General features: G+C 40.4%; 1 protein-coding gene across 3 annotated transcripts in view; it reads right to left on the bottom strand.

Annotated features, from left to right (window-relative positions):
* VPS13C (vacuolar protein sorting 13 homolog C) overlaps positions 1-10,444 on the bottom strand; it is a 197,684-nt gene extending 187,240 nt beyond the window's left edge. For 2 of the 3 annotated variants that reach the window (XM_033189884.1, XM_033189885.1), the window contains exon 1: positions 10,226-10,444. In XM_033189884.1, coding sequence (XP_033045775.1) covers positions 10,226-10,325 — 100 coding nt within the window. In that variant the 5' untranslated portion in view covers positions 10,326-10,444. The remainder of the gene's footprint in view (positions 1-10,225) is intronic. The other variant, XM_033189883.1, reaches the window with a different exon arrangement.
* Between the last annotated feature and the right edge of the window lie 2,504 nt (positions 10,445-12,948).

Genomic DNA, 12,948 nt, shown 5'->3' with positions numbered 1-12,948 from the left:
TATACTTAATATATATAATATATAATATATACTTAATATATATAATGGTCTAATATATACTAGATATATATATACAGTATATTAGCATGAGCCTGGAACTTCATTTATCTTGTCACTGTCATTGACTGTGGCTCCTTACTCACCAATATTGGTTGAAGAGCAAAATGAAAGATAAAGATACATTATTTAACTACCTTTTCTCACTATGAATGTGGAGGAAGTGGCAGTACCACTCCTCCAATGAAGGATCTCACATTGTTCTTGCCTTGCTCAAATCACAAAAGTTTAAAGACAGAAGAGATGACCTTGTCTAACCTTTTCACTTATAGATAAGCAACCAAGGGCCACTTGTCAGAGACATGCCAAAAGCCACACAACTAGACAGAATCAGAGATGGAATAAGATTAAAGAGGTTTGCTCATTCCCAGTCCAGTGCTCATTCTCCTTTCTTAAGCCGCGCTGCTCCAACAGTATCTGGCAGCTCAAGGGGAAGTGTCAGGAGTGGGATAAAGGACAGCAGAGTAAACAGCACAGGTTCAGTCCTGTTTGCAGGGCCACAGATTCTGAGGGCATTGCACTTGGCTTCTATTCCTGGTCACCAGAGTCACCCTGGTATCTAATATATCACAGCCTCTATGTTGATTCCACCTGTCCAGTGCAATTGACAACAAAAGAGTTCTGAGTTCTGGAGGATTTTCCTGCTGACTGCACAGAAAATCGTTTTGAAAAATCAAACTGACGAAGGTTCTACATTGCAGCAATACTACTCAAATCAAATTGCAAAAGATGTGGCATTTCAACATACCTTTTCAAATAGGTTACCCTTAAAACAATTATATCCTGGACACATCTCAATAGCTAAGGGCTATGCAATTTATCTCTTGGTACCAGTTTGTGGCGAACAAAAATCTACATGAACCCTCCTACGTAGGCAGTACATACGCACCAGGCACTTTTCTGAACCTTGAAAGCCTGACTTACAAACTAGCTGGCAGGTAATACTGTAAAAGCATAAGCATAAATTCAAAGGCAAATAGGGGTTTTATTTTAAAGAAATTTGTTTGGAAAATAAGAAATGTTTAGATACGTAATGATAGCTCTACACAAAATTATCACTCAATAGAAGATCGATACCTCTAAGAAAACCAACCACCACATGTTCTCACTCGTAAGTGGGATTTGAACAATGAGAACACATGGACACAGAGAAGGGAACATCACACACCAGGCCCTGTCAGGGGGTGGGGACAAGGGGAGGGAGAGTATTATGACAAATACCTAATGCATGCAGGGCCTAAAACCTAGATGACGGGTTGATAGGTACAGCAAACGACCATGGCACATGTATACCTATGTAACAAACCTGCACGTTCTGCACGTGTATCCCAGAACTTAAAAGTAAAAAAAAAAAAGAAGAAGAATATTAACACCTCTAAAAGTCTGAAGTTAGAAGAAACATCCTTATGAAAATAAAACAAAGACTGTTTTCCATCACCCAGTTAGGTTTGTTAATCATTATTATTATAATATCATCAACAATGACAAAAGATTTTGACATAATCTATCTCACAAATACAATGAGTGTTATATATCCACTTTACAGATTAGGAGACTGGGAATTAAAATGTTGTGCCCAGGATCCCACAGCTAATAAATAATCAAGGTCTCAATTATCCACAGTGGCAAGGATTTTTAAAAGGAAATTCTGCTTAAATTACTTTTAAAAATACATAAGAATTGCTTGGCATTAAATCTATAAAGAATAGAAACAGAAAGACAATGTTTATTTGCTTTGCTTCTCAAATTTAAAGGCAACATCTAAAGTATACTTCCTGATTCTGGACATTCCAGTAATTTTCCCCAACATTTTCAACTTTTTTTTTTTGGAGACAGAGTCTCGCTCTGTCACTAGGCTGGAGTACAGTGGCGCAATCTCTGCTCACTGCAACCTCTGCCGTCCAGGTTCATGCCATTCTCCTGCCTCAGCCTCCTGAGTAACTGGGACTACAGGCGCCTGCCACCACGCTCGGCTAATTTTTTGTATTTTTTTTTTGTGGAGATGGGGTTTCACCGTGTTAGCCAGGATGGTCTCGATCTCCTGACCTCATGATCTGCCCGCATTGGCCTCCCAAAGTGCTGGGATTACAGGCTTGAGCCACCGCACCCAGCCTCTCAACCTTTTTTAATTGTAAATTTCATTATGAATGTCTATATATATATATGTGAATATATGCACAGTATGATCTTTTCCAAATCATGTTAACACAATATTTCAATTCTTAAAACTACTTCCAAATATCACCCAAGCAAAGATTATGCATTTTTATTGACATGATACCTTTCAGTCACTTAAGATATCAATTTCTCTCTCGAATTATAGATTTCATAAGAGTAACCTACTTCTTCCGTGTCCTTTTCAACTCCTTACTACAATTTTTTCAGCACCCAGGAGGTCCCTTACAAATGCAGAAGACAATCTCAGTCTTCTCCTTAGATTAGGGTTTCTTAACTAACATTTTGAGCTGGACAATTCTTTGTTGCAGGAAGTTGTCCTCTGCATTGTAGAATGTTTAGTACTCCAGGGTCTATCTGCTACATGCCAATAGCACACTTCTTCCCTCAGTGTGACAACCAAAAATGTCTCAGACACTGTCAAATATCCCCTGGGTGCAAAGTCACCTCCCATTGAAAATCATCACTGCTTTAGGCTAGTTAGATATTCCAGTTAAGATGTATCAAAGTAGTTTATCAATTGATTCTAAAGAATAGTAAGATCAGGTATGTGAAATATTTACAAGATGAATTATTCTTCCCTTTCTCAAGACTTGAAAAATCAACAACAGCAACAACAAAAAACTCTGTGAACTGTAAACCTTATCTGCTAAAGCAAATAGTTGTCAAACAAGATTAGATAGAATTTTCAATTTTTTGTAAAACTTGTCAACATCATGGATATCATAAAATATCAGCTATTTTATTAAATTAATATTCCCATTTGTATACCCAAAAAAGTTGAAGACAAATTTCTTTAGCAATATTTTGAAAGAACAGGCAAAATCAACTCAGAAATCTTGCCTTCCAATTTTATTGAGAAATTAGGGTTATCAACAACAGATTGTGCAATAACGATAAAAGCTCGTGACTTCTAGTTTTCTTTATAGCAACCACAAAAATAAAAGGCAGCAAAACTTTATAGAGGCAGAGCTGTGAGCTGATAAAGCTAGGAGAATCCCTGACTGGATGCTCACTGGACACAACATGCGAAAGAAATGGGTTTATTTGCTCAGACCTATTATAAAGTTAATGTTGGCCACTGGCAGAATACCTTATTCTAAAAATTTTCAAATGAGATGAAAGAAAGTCTCCTTTTCTAGATTTCACCAAAAAAAGACAAAAGGGGAAATAACATAAAATTACAACATTTTTAATTTCAGTTGTGAAAAACTTCAAAATCTTCAAGCAGTATACTCCTCAATGTCATCGTAAAACCATTATTAGAAGAACAGAATATTGGCATCACCTTAGATGTTACCTACTCCAACCTCCAATTTTAAAGATAAAGGAGAATAACATTTCATGGCAACGGAACCTTTGACTATATCCATACGTTTTATCTTCTTAAAAAGAAAATGTCTCAAGTAAATATGGCATAATATAACATTAAAATATGAGTAATAAATGAAAATATTATATTATTTAAACTTTTATTTAAAATATATTATTTAAAATATTATTATATATAGACTTCTCAGAATTTAAAATATTTTTTCTATAAAAGTTTAAATTAAGATGAAGAAACTAAGGCCCAATAAGTTAAGTGGCTTGTCCAACACAGCACACCATTCACTAGGCCTATTCAGACTTCAGATTTGCAACTCCAGTGCATTTTCAAATTTCAAATGTTTACAAACTATAAGGAATCACTGGAAATGATATTGCCAGTATTCTGAAGAAACACTTGATTTCTGCAGAAGGTGCTGGTCATTTCATTCCTTAAATCTATCTTTCTTTACTTCCCTTTCTTTTACATTGTGTGTGGTGGGGAGATATAAACAAAGTATGTACAGTAGGCTCTCCATATTCAGGGATTGAACTAACTGCAGACCAACTGCAGATCAAAAATATTTGGGAAAAAAATAAAAAATATAAATTCGGCAATAAAAATAATGCAAATTAAAAAACAATAGAACAACTATTTACATAGCATTTACTTGTATTGGGTATTATAAGTAATCCAGAGATGACCTAAAGTATACAGAAGGATGTACATAGGGTACATACAAATACTAGGCCATTTTATTTAAGAGACTTGAGCAACCTCCGATTTTGGTATGGTCAGGGGTACTGAAACCAATCTCCTATAGATACCAAGGGACTATTGTATTGTTGGGCAAACCACAGTGAACCAATCAAATGATCAGCCACCTATTAAAAGCAGGCTCTTGGCCTGGCACTACAGATCACACTTGTAATCCCAGCACTTCGGGAGGCTGAGGCAGGAGAATCACTTGAGTCCAGGAGCTGGAGGCTGCAGTGAGCTATGATCTTGCCATTGCACTCCAGCCTTGGCAACAGAGCAAGACCCTGTCTCAAAAAGACAAGATTCTTCTCTCTTTTCTTCTTTATTAGTCTAGCTAGCGGTCTGTCAATTTTGTTTATCTTTTCAAAAAACCAACTCCTGGATTCATTGATTTTTTGGAGGGTTTTTTGTGTCTCTATCTCCTTCAGTTCTGCTCTGATCTTAGTTATTTCTTGCCTTCTGCTAGCTTTTGAATGTGTTTGCTCTTGCCTCTCTAGTTCTTTTAATTGTGATGTTAGAGTGTCAATTTTAGATCTCTCCTGCTTTCTCTTGTGGGCATTTAGTGCTATAAATTTCCCTCTACACACTGCTTTAAATGTGTCCCAGAGATTCTGATATGTTGTATCTTTGTTCTCATTGGTTTCAAAGAACATCTTTATTTCTGCTTTCATTTCGTTATGTACCCAGTAGTCATTCAGGAGCAGGTTGTTCAGTTTCCATGTAGTTGAGCGGTTTTGATTGAGTTTCTTAGTCCTGAGTTCTAGTTTGATTGCACTGTGGTCTGAGAGACAGTTTGTTATAATTTCAGTTCTTATACATTTGCTGAGGAGTGCTTTACTTCCAATTATGTGGTCAATTTTGGAATAAGTGCGATGTGGTGCTGAGAAGAATGTATATTCTGTTGATTTGGGGTGGAGAGTTCTATAGATGTCTATTAGGTCCGCTTGGTGCAGAGATGAGTTCAATTCCTGGATATCCTTGTTAACTTTCTGTCTCGTTGATCTGTCTAATGTTGACAGTGGAGTGTTGAAGTCTCCCATTATTATTGTATGGGAGTCTAAGTCTCTTTGTAGGTCTCTAAGGACTTGCTTTATGAATCTGGGTGCTCCTGTATTGGGTGCATATATATTTAGGAGAGTTAGCTCTTCCTGTTGAATTGATCCCTTTACCATTATGTAATGGCCTTCTTTGTCTCTTTTGATCTTTGATGGTTTAAAGTCTGTTTTATCAGAGACTAGGATTGCAACCCCTGCTTTTTTTTGTTCTCCATTTGCTTGGTAGATCTTCCTCCATCCCTTTATTTTGAGCCTATGTATGTCTCTGCATGTGAGATGGGTCTCCTGAATACAGCAGACTGATGGGTCTTGACTCTTTATCCAGTTTGCCAGTCTGTGTCTTTTAATTGGAGCATTTAGTCCATTGACATTTAAGGTTAATATTGTTATGTGTGAACTTGATCCTGTCATTATGATATTAACTGGTTATTTTGCTCGTTAGTTGATGCAGTTTCTTCCTAGCCTCGATGGTCTTTACATTTTGGCATGTTTTTGCAATGGCTGGTAGCGGTTGTTCCTTTCCATGTTTAGGGCTTCCTTCAGGGTCTCTTGTAAGGCAGGCCTGGTGGTGACAAAATCTCTAAGCATTTGCTTATCTGTAAAGGATTTTATTTCTCCTTCACTGATGAAGCTTAGTTTGGCTGGATATGAAATTCTCGGTTGAAAATTCTTTTCTTACCGACCCCACAGAAATACAAACAACCATCAGAGAATACTATAAATGCCTCTACGCAAATCAACTAGAAAATCTAGAAGAAATGGATAATTTCCTGGACACTTACACTCTCCCAAGACTAAACCAGGAAGAAGTTGAATCCCTGAATAGACCAATAGTAGGCTCTGAAATTGAGGCAACAATTAATAGCCTACCCACCAAAAAAAGTCCAGGACCAGATGGATTCACAGCTGAATTCTACCAGAGGTACAAGGAGGAGCTGGTACCATTCCTTCTGAAACTATTTCAATCAATAGAAAAAGAGGGAATCCTCCCTAACTCTTTTTATGAGGCCAACATCATCCTGATACCAAAGCCTGGCAGAGACACAACAAAAAAAGAGAATTTTAGACCAATATCCCTGATGAACATCGATGCAAAAATCCTCAATAAAATACTGGCAAACCGGATTCAGCAGCACATCAAAAAGCTTATCCACCATGATCAAGTGGGCTTCATCCCTGGGATGCAAGGCTGGTTCAACATTCGCAAATCAATAAACGTAATCCAGCATATAAACAGAACCAAAGACAAGAACCACATGATTATCTCAATCGATGCAGAAAAGGCTTTTGACAAAATTCAACAGCCCTTTATGCTAAAAACGCTCAATAAATTTGGTATTGATGGAACGTACCTCAAAATAATAAGAGCTATTTATGACAAACCCACAGCTAATATCATACTGAATGGGCAAAAACTGGAAAAATTCCCTTTGAAAACTGGCACAAGACAGGGATGCCCTCTCTCACCACTCCTATTCAACATAGTGTTGGAAGTTCTGGCTAGGGCAATCAGGCAAGAGAAAGAAATCAAGGTATCCAGTTAGGAAAAGAAGAAGTCAAATTGTCCCTGTTTGCAGATGACATGATTGTATATTTAGAAAACCCCATCGTCTCAGCCCAAAATCTCCTTAAGCTGATAAGCAACTTCAGCAAAGTCTCAGGATACAAAATTAATGTGCAAAAATCACAAGCATTCTTATACACCAGTAACAGACAAGCAGAGAGCCAAATCAGGAATGAACTTCCATTCACAGTTGCTTCAAAGAGAATCAAATACCTAGGAATCCAGCTTACAAGGGATGTCAAGGACCTCTTCAAGGAGAACTACAAACCACTGCTCAGTGAAATCAAAGAGGACACAAACAAATGGAAGAACATACCATGCTCATGGATAGGAAGAATCAATATCGTGAAAATGGCCATACTGCCCAAGGTGATTTATAGATTCAATGCCATCCCCATCAAGCTACCAATGACTTTCTTCACAGAATTGGAAAAAACTGCTTTAAAGTTCATATGGAACCAAAAAAGAGCCCGCATTGCCAAGACAATCCTAAGTCAAAAGGACAAAGCTGGAGGCGTCACGCTACCTGACTTCAAACTATACTACAAGGCTACAGTAACCAAAACAGCATGTACTGGTACCACAACAGAGATATAGACCAATGGAACAGAACAGAGTCCTCAGAAATAATACCACACATCTACAGCCATCTGATCTTTGACAAACCTGAGAGAAACAAGAAATGGGGAAAGGATTCCTATTTAATAAATGGTGCTGGGAAAATTGGCTAGCCATAAGTAGAAAGCTGAAACTGGATCCTTTCCTTACCCCTTATACGAAAATTAATTCAAGATGGATTAGAGACTTAAATGTTAGACCTAATACCATAAAACCCTAGAAGAAAATCTAGGTAGTACCATTCAGGACATAGGCATGGGCAAGGACTTCATGTCTAAAACACCAAAAGCAACGGCAGCAAAAGCAAAAATTGACACATGGGATCTAATTAAACTAAAGAGCTTTTGCACAGCTAAAGAAACTACCATCAGAGTGAACAGGCAACCTACAGAATGGGAAAAAATTTTTGCAACCTAGTCATCTGACAAAGGGCTAATATCCAGAATCTACAAAGAACTCAAACAAATATACAAGAAAAAAACAAACAACCCCATCAAAAAGTGGGGAAAGGATATGAACAGACATTTCTCAAAAGAAGACATCCATACAGCCAACAAACACATGAAAAAATGCTCATCATCACTCGCCATCAGAGAAATGCAAATCAAAACCACAATGAGATACCATCTCACACCAGTTAGAATGGCAATCATTAAGAAGTCAGGAAACAACAGGTGTTGGAGAGGATGTGGAGAAATAGGAACACTTTTACACCGTTGGTGGGATTGTAAACTAGTTCAACCATTATGGAAAACAGTATGGCGATTCCTCAAGGATCTAGAACTAGATGTACCATATGACCCAGCCATCCCACTACCGGGTATATACCCAAAGGATTATAAATTACTCTACTACAAAGACACATGCACACGTATGTTTATTGCGGCACTATTCACAATAGCAAAGACTTGGAATCAACCCAAATGTCCATCTGTGACAGACTGGATTAAGAAAATGTGGCACATATACACCATGGAATACTATGCAGCCATAAAAAAGGATGAGTTTGCATCCTTTGTAGGGACATGGATGCAGCTGGAAACCATCATTCTTAGCAAACTATCACAAGAAGAGAAAACCAAACACCGCATGTTCTCACTCATAGGTGGGAACTGAACAATGAGATCACTTGGACTCGGGAAGGGGAACATCACACACTGGGGCCTATCATGGGGAGGGGGGAGGAGGGAGGGATTGCATTGGGGAGTTATACATGATATAACGTCATGCACATGTACCCTAGAACTTAAAGTATAATAAAAAAATAAAAATAAAAATAAAAATAAAATTAAAAGCCATGCCAAAAAAAAAAAAAAAAAAGACAAGAAAAAAAAAAAAAGGCTCTTCCGCAATTCAGGGTATCACTCACGGTTCTATAAACAGCATTGCACCCTATATGTTCCATATATGTAATTATAAATGTTAGAAGCCAGGTTTAAAAAGAAAAAAAGTAAAACTAAAAAACACAGGAAATACATTTTAATATTATATTTAATTTAACTCAATATATTCAAATATCATTTCAACACATAAGCAACATAAAAATTAGAGGTATTATATTTTTTCTCCTACTTCTTTAGGATAACACTTATTCAAAACGATGTTTTAATTCATGTTAACAGCACCTCTCAATTAGCACTAACCTCATATCACGTGCTCAACAGCTACAGTGGCTAGTGGTTACCCTAGTGGACAGGGGAAGTCTATAGCTATTTGTTGCTCCTTGAATTAAAAGTAGATCCATACGTTTGAGTCGTTTTTTGAATCTTCCTCCAAAGCTGACAAAGTTCCCACATCTTTTGTGGAGTGAGAAAGCCCCAAAGTCCTCAAAGCTTAAGACGTAATTCATGCAAACGATTAAGCTTGTTGAAGAGTGCATGTTTAAGTACACTATTTATTGAATACTTCTATACACTTAATCTCCAGGATAAAAACTTTGGCATAAATTCCTGGGCATACAACCAAGCAGACACCTAATTAATGACGATGTTGGTCGAGGCTTGAATTTCTCTCTATTGCTCCAAAACAAAATTCAAAATCCTCTTCGTATTGACGGAAAAGTAAATATTAAAGGAAGAAATCATTTTCACAGGAGCTGAAAGCATTAAGAGTAAGAATCCCTAAGCACACGCCTTTCTTAAAGATCTGCCTACTCCTCTCCAAACCCGGTAATCCTAAAGAGAAGGAACCCAGTTCTTGCTCCCTGTAAAATGATAGTGAAGATAACTGCGAAATGCAATTTCCTTCTTCTTTTTCCTTAGTGCCACTTCGAGCGTATATGACCAACCATGCTCACTCCACGCGGTATCGAAACAGAAAGGGCTCTGTCTTTATGCTGTAGGGCCAAACGGGCCACGCTGAGTGAAGCGAGAGGACCACCGAGACGGGCAGGGCGGGGACAGCAGGGGCAGGGCGGGGACAGCAGGGCCAGGGCTTGGCCTCGGAGGACTAGAAAGGTGGGAACTTTGGCAGCGCGGGCGGGATCCCGCCGCATCTCCCCAGCCGGGGTCGGGACTGGGACCCCGAGAATCCGCGGGCGGCAGAGGCTCCCGCGTACAGCACCTGCCGCACCGGGAGGGGGAGTCTCGGGCGACAGAGGGAGCAGGGCCCGGGCAGGATCCCGGACGGAGCAGCCCTCGGCTGGGCCCTCAGGGCCCGCAGCCCGCCGGCCGCGCCCCTCTCGCTTACCGCCCCAGATGCCCAGCTTCAGCTGGGACTTGTTCAGGTTCTCCACATAGTCCCCCAGGAAGCGGTTCAGCAAGTCCGCGACCACCGACTCCAGCACCATGGTCGGGCTGAGGCAGCTTGGGAGGGAGGAGCCGGAACCGCCCGGCGCAGCTGAGGGCGGCGACCAGCGCTGCGAATGACAGCCCCTCCGGCGCCGGCCCACTCCGGCGCCGCGCGCGTGACCCCGCCTGTGCGCAGGCGCGCCGTCGCCCGGCCGGTAGCTGCGGAGGCCCTGTGGTGATCCCGAGGCCTTGTGGGCGTCGCAGCCCCGGCCCTTTGGGGACCGACGGAGGCGCGCAGGGGAAGTTAGCTTGAGCTGTGCACGAGAAAAAAAGGACCTTCGAGAAGAATAAGGGAGGGCAAGAGTTACCAAGCACAGGGTCATCTATGTGGCCGCTCTGCTTTCCCGCCGTCACCTGCTGTTGACCTCCGACCGCAGCGCTATGTCCGGAGCGGCCGGGCCTGGAGTGTGCGCTGAGCGTCACCTAGGCAACCACCCTTGGTACCTCTGGATCAGGTGGGGGAAAAGGACCGACTGCGTTCTTGTGCTGTTAGATTTTGACTCCGCCTGGGGCTTGGTCTCTGCTTCTTTGAAACACATAGGTTTTTGGTTTTGTTTTTTCGAGACAGAGTCTCGCTCTGTTGCCAAGGGTGGAATGCAGTGGCGGAATCATAGCTCACTACAGACTTGATATCCTGAATTCAAGGGATCCTCCTGTCTCTGCCTCCCGAGTAGCTGGGACCACTGGCGCGCGACAAATAATTTAAAAGTGGGAGGAGGGGAACAGAACCACATCAAATGGCAGATATCATAGAATGAGAACTGAATATACGCGTTTTGTGGGAAACGCAATTCTTTTCCCTTTCTCTAAGATTCGCTTTTAATTCACTAGCCACTGACTAGTTACCTATCTCATTACAGAAATAAAAAACAAAACGTAGTAGTGCCTTTTTAAGTATGAGTTACTTGTTATTTATGTGTCACTTTCTTCCATGCTGTCGTTGAACTGTCTTTGATGTAGCACGACCTTAAAAGCAGAACTTTTTATACCACAAGGTCTTTCAACCCTTGTGAAATTTAACCACCCATTGACACTCACCTCTTTAGAGAACTGGACATTTTTTCCTAAAATATACTTCCAAAAGTTGTTGAGATACAGTAAACAGAAAGAAACCTAAGAAATGCTGATTATTTGTAGTCACAAGCATTTATTAAGTGCTTTGCGACGAGCAAGTGTCTGAGAAAATATTCATGTATTTTTCTTAAACAACCTAGGCTTGCACAGGATCACAAAGAAAAACCTTAAGTTTAAGGTCCACTGGAGAAGAAGGAAAATAAAAATGGCTACAATTGGTGTTGTGTATTAAATAAAATTTAAGGTACAAAGAAAGACGCAGTCAGTTCTAACCAGCGAGATCACTTTCCTCTCCCACTCCTGCATACTGCAGTCTTCTTTAAGAAGATAAATCCTGGCCGGGCGCGGTGGCTCAAGCCTGTAATCCCAGCACTTTGGGAGGCCGAGACGGGCGGATCACGAGGTCAGGAGATCGAGACCATCCTGGCTAGCATGGTGAAACCCCGTCTCTACTAAAAATACAAAAAAACTAGCCGGGCGAGGTGGCGGGCGCCTGTAGTCCCAGCTACTCGGGAGGCTGAGGCAGGAGAATGGCGTGAACCCGGGAGGCGGAGCTTGCAGTGAGCCGAGATTGCGCCACTGCACTCCAGTCTGGGCGACAGAGCGAGACTCCGCCTCAAAAAAAAAAAAAAAAAAAAGAAGATAAATCCTTAACCGTTTGTTTTTCCTGCTGGTCACACAGACAAAATACTAGTAAGTACTTTGGATTTCTTCACCATCCACAACCAAGTAACAGCCCAACCTGTCTATTCTTTTTTCGCCATCCTTCCTAAATTCTCCATGTTTTTCTTCCAGACCATGCCATCTCCTTGAAACTCACTTCCTAGCCTCCAGTTATTCCTTCCTCCAGTCTATTCTCATGAACACCAAACTTGGTTTCCCAAAGCACAGGTGAGCTTAAGTTGGTCACCTGCTCAAAAACATCCAGTAACTTCCCAGTGTTTAGAACACTGTCTTCAAACTTTCTCCAGATTCTTTCTCATCATACACCCTAACAATCCCGCTTCCTTTTTACATTCACACTGACTATGCACCAAGAGGAATGTAAAGAAGCAATATATGTTCTGGTTGACGTAAGGCATGTACCATACAAAGTTAAGAAAGAAACCAATCCAAGGATGTATGAATAACAGTATAAGATGATAGGAAAGATGGCACAGGCAACATGGCTTGGTCAAGCAGGTGAAATAACAGGCACAATCTTTTGGGAGAAGTGAGGAACACTAATGCTCTGTCTAATAAAGTAATTCCTTACAGTTCTATGGTATGACTTTATAATTTTGAAAGAATAATGTGTAAATGTGCTTTCATATGCATCATTAAATTTTATTATGTTTCATTTACACTTCATAAGGCGTCATGTCATCAAGCGAAGGTAGGCATTTTCGTGTAATCCTCACATAAGATCTGTGAGGTAAATAATGCAGGTAGTATGGTCCTCGTTTTATAGAAAAATTAAGCTCGGGAATGTTAAGTGCCTTACCCAAAATCACACGGCAGATATTAATTTCCTTTGCTTCCCTGAGCACTGCCACCCTTTTCTCTTTC

This window comes from Trachypithecus francoisi, unplaced genomic scaffold, assembly GCF_009764315.1.
Source record: "Trachypithecus francoisi isolate TF-2019V2 unplaced genomic scaffold, Tfra_2.0 Lachesis_group3, whole genome shotgun sequence".
Taxonomy (NCBI): Eukaryota; Metazoa; Chordata; class Mammalia; order Primates; family Cercopithecidae; genus Trachypithecus; species Trachypithecus francoisi.
Note: the sequence above shows the minus strand (reverse complement) of the source record. Positions and strands in the feature narration are given on the sequence as shown.